The following is an 11,039-nucleotide window of genomic DNA, read 5'->3' as shown; positions in this document are numbered from 1 at the left end:
ACAAGGCAGCAGTATATCCCACCTGGGCATCGGGAGGCAGGCGTTACACTTCAAAGGCTCCTGAAAAAGTTGAAGCTGCATTGTAGTGATCAGCCAATTACTTATTTGGTTATTAACACTTAGAGGTATCATCCAGGGATTAATGTTCCATTGTGCTAGTATCTGTATGTACAAAATGCACCAGGCTAATAGTGTGTGTGTGTGTGTGTATACACAAGTTACCTATGAACCGGATGGGTTCTGCCTTTAGTGCAGGCAAGGAGGTGCCTGCTTGGAGATCTGATCCTGGCATTGGCAGTTGTCTCTCGAGTATTCTGGCAGGGATTCACGCAGGGATGTCCCGAGGAGGCATGGTTTGATATTCTCACAGTGATGTAAGAGGAAATATAGTGTATACATACCAACCAAGCATTACATATTTGGGCACAATTGTGATAGTTGAAATAAAATATGACAGCTGAAACCTGTCCCAAGCTGGAGAAGATAAGTACCAGATCTATTTGTGTATCTATGATGGCTAAAATTGAGAACTGGTAAGAATATGTTATAATCGCCTCTGTGCTGAATCACAGACAGCTACTACTTGGCAAGGAGGAACAGCTCTAGCAGCAGAGCGTGTGCTATTACTAGAGACACCAGTTGTGATTCTATGGGGAAAGTCAGTTTAATTTTGCACTTAAAGCAAGAATTCATTAGTTACAGTGTTTCCTCTCTGAGACTGGGGCCTACTTCATGGGTGGAAAACAAATTTTTGGCAATATTACAGACTAATTCCTTTAGCAGTTAAAGGATGTCTCTGGTAACAGAAATTTAGCACACTAGGTTAGGGTTGGGTTTTTTCTTCATTATCTCAGCTTAGTCTCTTGGAGGAGGCGACAGGTTAGCAATACAAGAGAGGAGAACAACACAGGGAATGGACGGAACTGGCGCACACAAGACAGCAGTTTCAACACACCAGCTAAAGAGCATACGTCTTTTTTTGTAAATATGCTAGAAAATACTTCTACAGAGACAAAACACTAGCCTGAGGAAAATCCTCTTATGCACAGGAAAATACGTAGAAATGTTAACTATATCTCAAATTCTTAGAGAAACATTACATCATGTAGTGCTTTAACTGTCCACAGATTCATACAAGTAAAATATGTCCAGTATCAACTGTAAAAGCTTGTGGTTTAAAGCACAAAAGGGGACTTCACTCTCCCCACGTGCAGGCATGTTGCCTTGGTTTCCAGGACACTAAGGGGGGAGGAGGGGAAAAAAAAAAAAAGAAAGAAAGAGAACTTCACTGTGACTTGCGCTTTGAAAGATTTCTAGACATCCATTTAAATTAATTTGGCAGCTCTTTTGTCACTCCTGGTATAAAGTCAAGGGGGCAGAATGGCACAGGACTGAACTGACTGAGAAATGACCACTGTAGATGTTGCATGCAGTTGTTACAGTTAATCATTAGATGCTGGCATTTATTGCACGTCTGGGGACATAACAGAATTTATATATAAATGAAACAAGGTGCAATCACCATTTTTAATGAGCGTGCACGATAACACACTGTAAAAAGCCTTTTTATAGAAATTACCTTATTGCAATTACACAGGAAGAGAAAAAGGGTTCTCAAGTTACAGTATACAAAATAAAGCACATTGCTCCAATGACAGATTTAAGAAAAATCCCTAAGTGTCTTGGGACTGAATGCTATCCAGTTTGAAAGATATTAACTAAATGTCTTCCATTTCTCTATGCTGAGAGATCTGAGATAACTAGTTTGTCTGATTTGTCTCCAGTTTCAGGGGGAGGTAAGACTTCATCTGTATCATAGTCTTCTTCAAATGATCTGCAACGATAAAAGGTATGTCTTTAAAAGCCGCATTTTGGTGAAAGCGTTTTCAGGTAAGTTATTTCAGTGGCTACTAAAACAGCTGGCTAAAATACAGTAGCATGCAAGATGTTAACCTCGAGGAGGATATTTATAAGGCATTGAAAACAGTGCGGTAGTAATCAGTATTCTGACAGCTGACATAACTTTGTGCTCCCATCCATCGTCATTTGTAAGTTCCGGAACAACTTTTCACTGGTGTTCAGCATTATAAAATTTGCATCCAGTTTCAGTAACAATTGTCAGTAGCTCACAGTAGCCTTAATAGTTCAGTGTAGAAATAAAGTCGTCCACCCACACATCCAGGCCCTAGAGGAGATTTGGCTTGCTCAGGCTTGCTCAGAAACACCTGGTTTCCAAAGCATCTTCTGGCTTAGGATATGTTTTGACATCCACAGAAGAACAATTGTGGGCATGCTGTCATGTTCCTCTCTCACTTGGCTTGAAGTTTAATATCCAGGTCTTAGCATTTATGGCCTGAGGAGGTTTGGCTGTGAATTCTCAGCTCCAGCCAGCTGCACTATTCGGGCTGGTTGGGTTCTGTGCTCTGCAGCAGAGGATATCGCTTTGGGGCTCTCACCCCATTCCTACTCCTGAGAAATGATGTTTATAAGATGTTTTCCCTCCAGTCTCAGCACACTATGGGTTAGTTTCGCAGGGCTCCCAAGAAATTAAAATTCTTCCTTTTGTTCTGAAAGCAATGCTGCTTATGAAGGAAATGCTGCAGCAGGTGTTCCAATGGCAAGCACAGGAGTAGCTCTGGTTTGTTCAGTGGTAAACTGGGCTGCAAAAAGGTTAACTCCTTTGATACCCCAGCATGGATGGTGCCAAGAAAGAACTGTCTACCACTTCTTGTGCTGTTTTTCCCTTCAGTAACCCATATGCAGGCACAGCAAATCCTTGGGAGCGTGTCAGTATGTATGTCCTGCTGCAGGGAGGATTCTATGCTATAGTCTGGTGATCCCTATGTGAGGAAGAGACAAAACAGCATAGAGATCTTCCTGGACAACATTTTCATCTTCTCTTCCATAAAGGAAAGCACCTGCTTAGTAATTCTGCCACCTTCTGGATCCTTGCATAAGTGGAAGAAGGGAAACAATGGTCTGGATCCCACACCAATAACTGTTCTGATCATGCATGCAAGGATACCAAAAAGTATGCAATATGCACGCTTTTTGCTTAAGCGGTACCTGCCGGGCATCTGCATTGCCCTGCCTCCCCTGCACTCCCCACATGTTTGCACATGCCTCAGTTTCTCAAATGTCTCCTTGGTTTAAGATGATGCAGCTGAGGAAAACTTTTTCTTTCCATTTGAATGCTGTTCTTAGGAATGTTCCTTTTGTGTCCCCTTTTCCTTCAATTTTACCAACTTCTGTTAGCTTTCTTCCTTTTTTTCCTATACGTGGAATGTGACCTCTTTCCTGCATTGTTTATTTTGCACATTCACCAGCACCTGGAGCTCCACTATAATTTTTTTTCTGGTGCCTTTTGCTTCTGGACTAAACCTTCTCATGTCTGCTTCAAAGGGGGCTTCCCATTGTCCTTTGCCACTTCGCTCTTTTGCTCCTTAAGGCTCAACAGTGCCTGCCTTTCCCATCTTGGAAAAAATGCTTTCCACCTTTATGGCTAAGAAGCATCCAAGGGACAGCTTTTCCACGAGATTAGCACTAAAGATAATCACCTTCTCTCTTCCCAGGCCAGTTTCAAAACTTCACAGTCCCATAAATACACATATGGGCTCACGCAGATTAAACACCCATGCCTCAAGACTCAACCATGGCAACTCTAGCTTGTTCAGAGAAGGCAAATTACTCCAGGAAATTCTTTGTCCTTCCTTCTGGCAAACGCACATTTTGTCACTGGATGCTTCAGCGATGTTCTTCTTCCCCCTTTCCCTTCCTTATGCTGCTGGCTTCATGAAAGTGAGCAAGTGAGCCATCAGCTGACTTGAGGGAAACAAGAAAAATGGTCTAAGCTGCCCAAACCAACATCATCTGATCCTGGGTCTTTGTCCCACCTATCCGCCTCTGAGCAGGATTGCTCTGCATTGTGCCCTTGCTCCTTGTTGCTCAGGTGAAGGGGATTCTTTCCTACCAGCAGCAGATAAGAGATGGCCTCTTCCTCCTTATTTCCCTCCCTACGGAGAAAGATCTCTTTCCATGAAGGCAATTATGGCTTCCAGGTACATCAGCTGGCTGAAACTGGTTTCTGGAACAGTGAACAAAGCGGTGCCCGCTTCTGCCAGGCAGGCCATAGCCTGCACTGCAAGAAAGGATTTCTGCAAAACCAGTGCTTATATCTGCATTAAGAGCTTGTGTTGGTCAGATTCAACTACTGGTTCTGCCTTCCAACAACAATGTGTGTATACATTCACCAGGGAACAGACTCTCTTCATGGAATCTCATACACAGATGTATAAAGCAGAGCATGGCTGAGAAGCGTTCAGATCAGCTTAAGCTTCCAGTGAAACACGATGCTTCATTGTTGTCTTGAGCAAGACGACGCCTTTCTCTTATCTTATTTTTGGTGACTGTAGCTCTCAATAGAGTCACAGCATCTTTGAAGTCACTCTGAGCATCCACTATGTCTTGATGAGATTCCTCTTCCAGGAGCAGTGCTCTCTCATGGGCAAGCCTGCAGACAGCCAGACAGACACTGACTGGTTTTAGAAACCTTCCATCCAGAGAAGCTATGGACAGGGCTAAGTCACAAATGTGGTACACACTAATTCATCTGCGATTGCTGAATGATGGTTATTTCCAAATGTATTAATAAGACAAATACCAGATTTCAGATTCTGCCAGCTAACTTGGCCAAAAATCTTCGGGTTTCTCACAGAGCTCATAAATTGTCCCCGCTCCCTGGTTCTGTCATCCTCAAAGGACAGCAGAAATAATGTATGTGCAAAAACTCAATGCCTGTTTCTGGCAAATTTGTCTGGGCATCCAGCTCTTTGTTTTTCTTTCTCCCTTCCTTTTTTCCTGCGTGGTCTGTTGCTATGCTCCACAAATGAGATCTAATCCTGCTGCCATGACTACAGAGCTTTTCAGGGGCTCTTAAAAGCAAGCAGCAAGGTTGCTGACATGCTCTTTACAGGAAGAGACAGAGCTGTTTCAGACAGACTTCAAAAATCTGACATCACCTGCCACTTTTCCTCTGTTTTTGGTGAGTTTAGGGATTCATGGTCCTGCAAAGCTTTTATGGCCGGCTCCCAATTCTTTTCTGTGCTGAGGACACAGGTGTTGCAAAGCAGCTGCAGGGACACAGCAATTTTATCTTCCATCCTGTGTTACCTCATCTTCCATTGTGAAGGCCACAAAAAGGCAAGGCAGCTCAAAGGAGATGAGGGAACAGCCCATAACTGTTTGGATGCACATCACAGGGAGAGAGGGAAACACAGCTCTCAATAGCTTTGCAAATCTCTGTGGCTAATTAGTAGGCGCTACTGTTATCCCAAGCAACTTCCAGTGTGGGAAGTTTTGAAAATTATTCAATCTTCTCAGTACTCTAATGGCTCTACAAATACTGTTCAAGAATGGATGAAATCTTGAATCACGCAAGATTAACATGGGGTACGCATTCTTTGGATGTTTGTTATACAAACCTGGAGACTTCCAGAGAAATATTCTCAAGAAGATACTAACACATCTAGACACTAGACACAAATCTAAAAGATAATTATACCGAGTCTCCATTAGGAGCCTCTGCAGGAAGCCCTTGCACACAGAGAGGTTCTGGAGCAACTGCTCTGCCAAAATTCATTGACTCTATGGGTAGCTGGAGCGTCTGTCTATAATTTTATAGAAGGCTGCAAAAATGAGTGTAGGTATCGCAGAAACCAACAGTGTTTTAAAGAAAAAGTCTCAACAAACTTAGTAAGTGAATGAAAACGTTGAAACACAGCTTATGAAGAGCACAGACTAATAGGCATAAAGTTTGGCAGAAAGTAAAATTATTTGACTAAAGAAAGTCTCTGCTAGGTATAATAAATGTAACAGAGCTACAGCTTCTAATCTGTGATAGTGTGACATGGTCAATACACGGCCAAGACCAGCAAAAGTCATTTGATCTCTTTTTTTGTATGGCTGCCAAAAGAAAAAGGTTTTATCCTTTTTCCCAGCTATCTTCATTACTGCAGTGTGTGTAGCTGACAAAGCAGCCCATTGTGACAAACACACCAATACTGCCTTTTGGAGCAACTGCTTCAGGCTTCACATGCTCCAGTGTTGAGTCCAAATGGTAAGACCACTAATCCACTACCTCTGTTAAAAGTGGCACCCACGCACTCCTACCAAACCTCAGCTGGAGCCACACAGTGTGTTCCCAGGGCAGCGCAATGCCTGTGCTTACCCTTCTTGTAACTGCTCGTTCCCAGACTCCTCAGCCACAAGAATCTCGTACTCTTCAGCAGCATATCTGTCCCAGTCAGAGGGTTCAGGGCCATCATTTTCAATGTCCTAAGGAGATCAGACAGTCAAGCACGCTATGTCCATACCTCTGTAGGGCTGCTTACAATAGGTCTAAACATGTGAAACGGCAATTCTAGGAATAGTAAGCAACTGTATAGAAGCAGCTAGTCAAAAATTGCCTTAACTGAAAGAGTCACAATTATCTTAAACTATTCTAACATCTGCACATAAATGACTATGAAAAAATACATCCCTTAGTCTATAAAGGTCAGTGTGTGACCTGAGCTGCCAACAAACTGAGCCTGCTTCATTTCAGAAGTGCTGAACATTAATAACCACACATTTTCTTTGCTCTAGCTCAGCAAGCCCTGCATCTGTGCATTTTGTAATTGGTTAAAGAATTTAGTGATTTAAAATCTTTAATTAAATGTTAATTGTAACTGATCTTTTGAGGAACTCTTCACAGTTTGCTAAGTTTGGGCAAGTTTGAGAGGTTACAGAAAAACATCCTTGCAAACATGTGGCCCTCTGCCACTTACTACAACATGGGGAAAATAAGTTATCCCCCCTGGCCCCACTTGACTGCTCTTATGATGATCCAGTTTAAACAAACAAACAAATAAACAAACAGGGTGGTTCTGGCTTGGGATATATTTAAGCCTTGAATCATGGAACCACAAAGTTCCTCTTATAGGTTATGTGGGAACAGCTGGGAGGGAACCAGAGTTGGTTTTGGCATGCCCTCCACTTTACTGTACTTTGACCAGATAAGAGGCTTCTGGGAGATAGTCTTTAATCTGTAGTCACATCTGGTTTCACTGGATATGCAAGGGGAACCAGAAGTGAGGGACTTTACACCAACAGCTGACAAAACTCAAGTCTCTCAACATCCCACAGTTAGTGGTGAGCAACAACTGCAAAATACAAAAGCCACAATCTCCTCCTGTATTTTCTCTGCTTGGGAAGAGAGGATGACGAATGACAGTACAGCCAGGCTGATAACCAGGCACAATCTGCAACATCCAAACCTTCCATCTAGTCTGCCACATGCATGGCCTGATCACGGAGCTGGCATCTCATCTGCCTCAGCCCCTGTGTGGTATAGAAGGTCCGTCTCTTTGGTTCTGTTTAGGCTATGGGAAAATCGCTAGTGCTGTTTTAAGGATCAGACTCCAACCCGGATGTTTAATGAGTCTTCACATGTAGCCTACCTATTTATGACTGCAGCTGTGCAGGGGACGGGAAGAGACAAATGGGATCTCAAGTTCTGAATCTCACAGCTCCTTTCTAGTCTGAGCGAACCAGGTCCCCTTCTAGTGCAGCTGAGCCCCCCTCTTTCAGCCTGCTTTCTAGTCTGAGCGAACCAGGTCCCCTTCTAGTGCAGCTGAGCCCCCCTCTTTCAGCCTGCTGAATCAGCGCAACTCAGCAGGCTCCAGTCATTCTCTCTAGAATCACACACTGCACTGCCAGTGCTGGTGTAGTAGGATCAGTGATGGCAACCGAATCGTACAATAGCAGTATAACTTGTGTTGGAAGAGACCCAGGAGGTCTCCAGTCCCAGCCTCTGCTCAAATCAGGGTTTGCTATGAGGTCAAATCAGGGGGCTCAAGGCTTTGTCCAGTCACATCTTGAAAGCCTCCAAGAATAGAAGCTGCACAACCTCTCTGGGCAACCTGTTCCAGTGTTTGACTGGCCTACTTGTGAAGAAAGTTTTCCTATATTCAGTTGGATTTTCCCTACGTCCAGTAGCATTCCAAAGATGGGTTTGAGAAGGCGTGTATTTAGAAATAAAGGTGATTTATACCTTTTGCACTGCAAAGGGATCCCTCTGTTCATTGTCCAGATACTTCTCTAAATTGAAGAAGGTGTTGTAGAATACATGAGCCATTCTGCACCTCTTCAGGTCTCGCAGGGTCACTCTTCCTACAGAAAAAAACCCTCACATTATTGTGCTACTGAGTTCTTTCTTAGTTAAGAGACCGGACCTGCTCCTTGTCAATCTTATCCAAGTTTTAATTATAACACCAGTATGCTACAATATTACAAAATTTCTTCCCAAGTCAGTCAAGGATTTTAACATTATTCAATAAATGGGTACGTTTATTAGGCTAAAATCTCACATACATATGAAGGTCTTTCACATTCACGTGAAATATGGAAGAATGTGAATGGGGATGGTCCAGTTTCATAATCTAGACTATCAGCACATCCCACAGCTGGAATATACAAGACTTCTTGCTCCAGTTCCAGCAAGTTAATTCACAAGTCTCTTGTTCTAGCATTTCAAACCTCCTGATGCATAACATTATGGCACAATAGCCACTGTTCAGACTTTGACCTTGTGCAGTAATTTCAGCCCTGTGATTCTAACACAAGGCTCTACCTACAGATGGATTTCACAGTGACATTACTTTCTCAATCCACCATAGATCAAAGACGATGGAAACTCCCATTAAACAGGACTTACCTTCCCTCTCTGGCTTAACAAGATCAAGCATCTGACACAGCAAGTCATGAAACGGCAGTGGTTCTATGCCCATCACTTCCATCCGCTCACATTGCTCCTCATAAAAGTACTCCAGTTCATACATGGAGAGCACTCCATCCCCATCCAGGTCCATGCACCGAAACCAATACTCAATGCTAGGAAAAAGAGACAGGACTAGTGAAAGCACAGCACTGCACTAGGAAATCCATACAGCAGACATTGCAGCAATGCACATTCCCCTTCCCCCATCCTCTAACGCTCTTCTGCCCAAAGGCTGGCATAAAACCAGGGATAAAAATACCCTTTGGGAAGGATCAGGGCACAGGCCAACACTCAAGAGCGCCTCCTGTTAGTCTCCTAGGTGCCTTGTGAGCACAGCCATGCTCATGAGCTGTTTCACCTGGCAGCTGTAGCAAGCATCCACTGTGCTGCAGCTCAACTGGCTCACGTAGGTTAGGCTGGCCCTGTCTGATTCAGCAGCAAAAGCTGGCCAAATAGAACCAGCTCTGAACCCAGGACACTGGCTGTGTCCCTGAGTAACCCTGGTGAGTGATGAGGTAGGCATGGTATGCACTTGTTTCCTCTACTCCTTTATGCAGAAGGCAATGCTTTCAGGCAGTTGCACTCTACATCCTCCCTTCACCTCTGGATAGTCCAACCCTGCATTTATGAATTATTCTTCTCATTTTTACTCATAAGATTCCTCGTCCTAATAATCGCGTGCAGATCTAGTTCAGCTCTACCCAATAGTCTCCAACTGGCTGTATAAACCAGGCACACGGGCAGGTTTTACAAAGTGACACAGTGAAGTTTCCCTACAAACTCTTCTTATGCGCTTACTACATGCATGAAGAGAACATGCCTATCTGCTGCAAACATCTCATGGGTTTATCCCCAGAGCCAGTACTTCATGGCATGGGGTAACCAAAGGGATTGATGACTACCAAGACATTTAACATTACAAGAAAACTCTGTTTCTACACGATTTCTCCTCAAGAAAGGCAAATTATTTCACCAAACATTGACAGTAAGTTGTTTTTTTCCTAATAATCACTGGAACCCAAGCTGCCGTCTCTTGTAGAAAGCGGTAGGTCACAGAACTTTCTATAATCTTATCTGCTCATCTCAATACTTTTACTAAGATGCAGAAATCTGTCAGACCTTGTAGCACTCCTTTTGTCTTCCTCTGAAATCAGGAGCCACACAAAATCAGCGTAACTCATGCGGCCTTCCTTTTGAACTTCATTGCCTCTGGAAGACACACGAGGGGGGGGAAAAAAAAACAAAACAAAAAAAAAATCACCAGGCTCCTAAATACTCAGAATGTTATCAAACATATTTTTCAAAAGCCCCAAATCATTGGTGAGAGAAAATGGGGCATCGCCACCCATTTAGCCTGTACTCCCTGCACTCTGCAGCACCAGTCTTTGTGCGCTTCCCCACAGGCACAGCATTTGCTGCCTTGCTGTCACTGCAGAGCTGAGGCTCATCTACCACATCCCCTCCCACAACAAGTGCTGGGCTCTTTTACTTTTCGGAGACTTTAAAGCAGTGCTCTCCAGCTATCCCTGTGCCGCTGTGGGGCACAAACACATTGTGCTTGCATGCTCCCTCCGGCTATGCCCAGCTTGTTCTACAATGAGGTCTATAGGTGGCCATCCTATGGGATTTTTTAATTTCTTTTTTTAAGATACCCAGAAGTCTCACTCCGTTTTCAGGCAGCTCCAACTGGAACACCATGTTGGAAACCATTCTGATCAGTGGGGATTTTTGAGAGTATCTTGCATTTCTAATCAGCCTGACAGAAATTCCCTTCACTTCTATCCCCAACCAGTATGCTATTCCTCACCTCACCACAGCGCCGCTGAATATTCGCTCAATAATCCTGTTTGATAAAGCTGAAACAAAGAAAACATGGAGAAAATGAAGCTACAAGTCACAGGAATAACTACAATCAGTTGTTTATGCTGAATCCACACAAAGCCATTTCCCACTGCTAAAAGAATGCTCTATCTACATCGCCTGTCTCACCACTTCACTGGTCTCTGTTTAGCAGCATTTTGTAAAAACCAAAGATGATTCTCCCAGCGTGTCTGCCTTTGTATCCTCCCAAACACCGCATTTCCCCACAAATATGGCAAATGTGTGTTATCTGGATTCTTGGACATGGGCAGTGTTACTCCTACTTTACTGCAGTAGGATTTGTCACATAAGCAAATCCTGCTGACAGGAAGAGACTATTTCAGTGTGCATTCCAAAAGAAGTT

General features: G+C 43.6%; 1 protein-coding gene across 2 annotated transcripts in view; it reads right to left on the bottom strand.

Annotated features, from left to right (window-relative positions):
• Positions 1-824: 824 nt before the first annotated feature.
• PPP2R3A (protein phosphatase 2 regulatory subunit B''alpha) overlaps positions 825-11,039 on the bottom strand; it is a 57,576-nt gene continuing 47,361 nt past the window's right edge. The window contains exons 8-14 of one of the 2 annotated variants that reach the window (XM_050902574.1): positions 10,623-10,671; positions 9,935-10,024; positions 8,749-8,928; positions 8,090-8,204; positions 6,227-6,333; positions 6,169-6,173; positions 825-1,823 (exon numbers count right to left, since the gene is read on the bottom strand). In XM_050902574.1, coding sequence (XP_050758531.1) covers positions 1,738-1,823; positions 6,169-6,173; positions 6,227-6,333; positions 8,090-8,204; positions 8,749-8,928; positions 9,935-10,024; positions 10,623-10,671 — 632 coding nt within the window. In that variant the 3' untranslated portion in view covers positions 825-1,737. Of the gene's footprint in view, positions 1,835-6,168; positions 6,174-6,226; positions 6,334-8,089; positions 8,209-8,748; positions 8,929-9,934; positions 10,025-10,622; positions 10,672-11,039 lie in introns of both variants that reach the window. The other variant, XM_050902573.1, reaches the window with a different exon arrangement.

Source organism: Gymnogyps californianus, chromosome 10, assembly GCF_018139145.2.
Source record: "Gymnogyps californianus isolate 813 chromosome 10, ASM1813914v2, whole genome shotgun sequence".
Taxonomy (NCBI): domain Eukaryota; kingdom Metazoa; phylum Chordata; class Aves; order Accipitriformes; family Cathartidae; genus Gymnogyps; species Gymnogyps californianus.
Note: the sequence above shows the minus strand (reverse complement) of the source record. Positions and strands in the feature narration are given on the sequence as shown.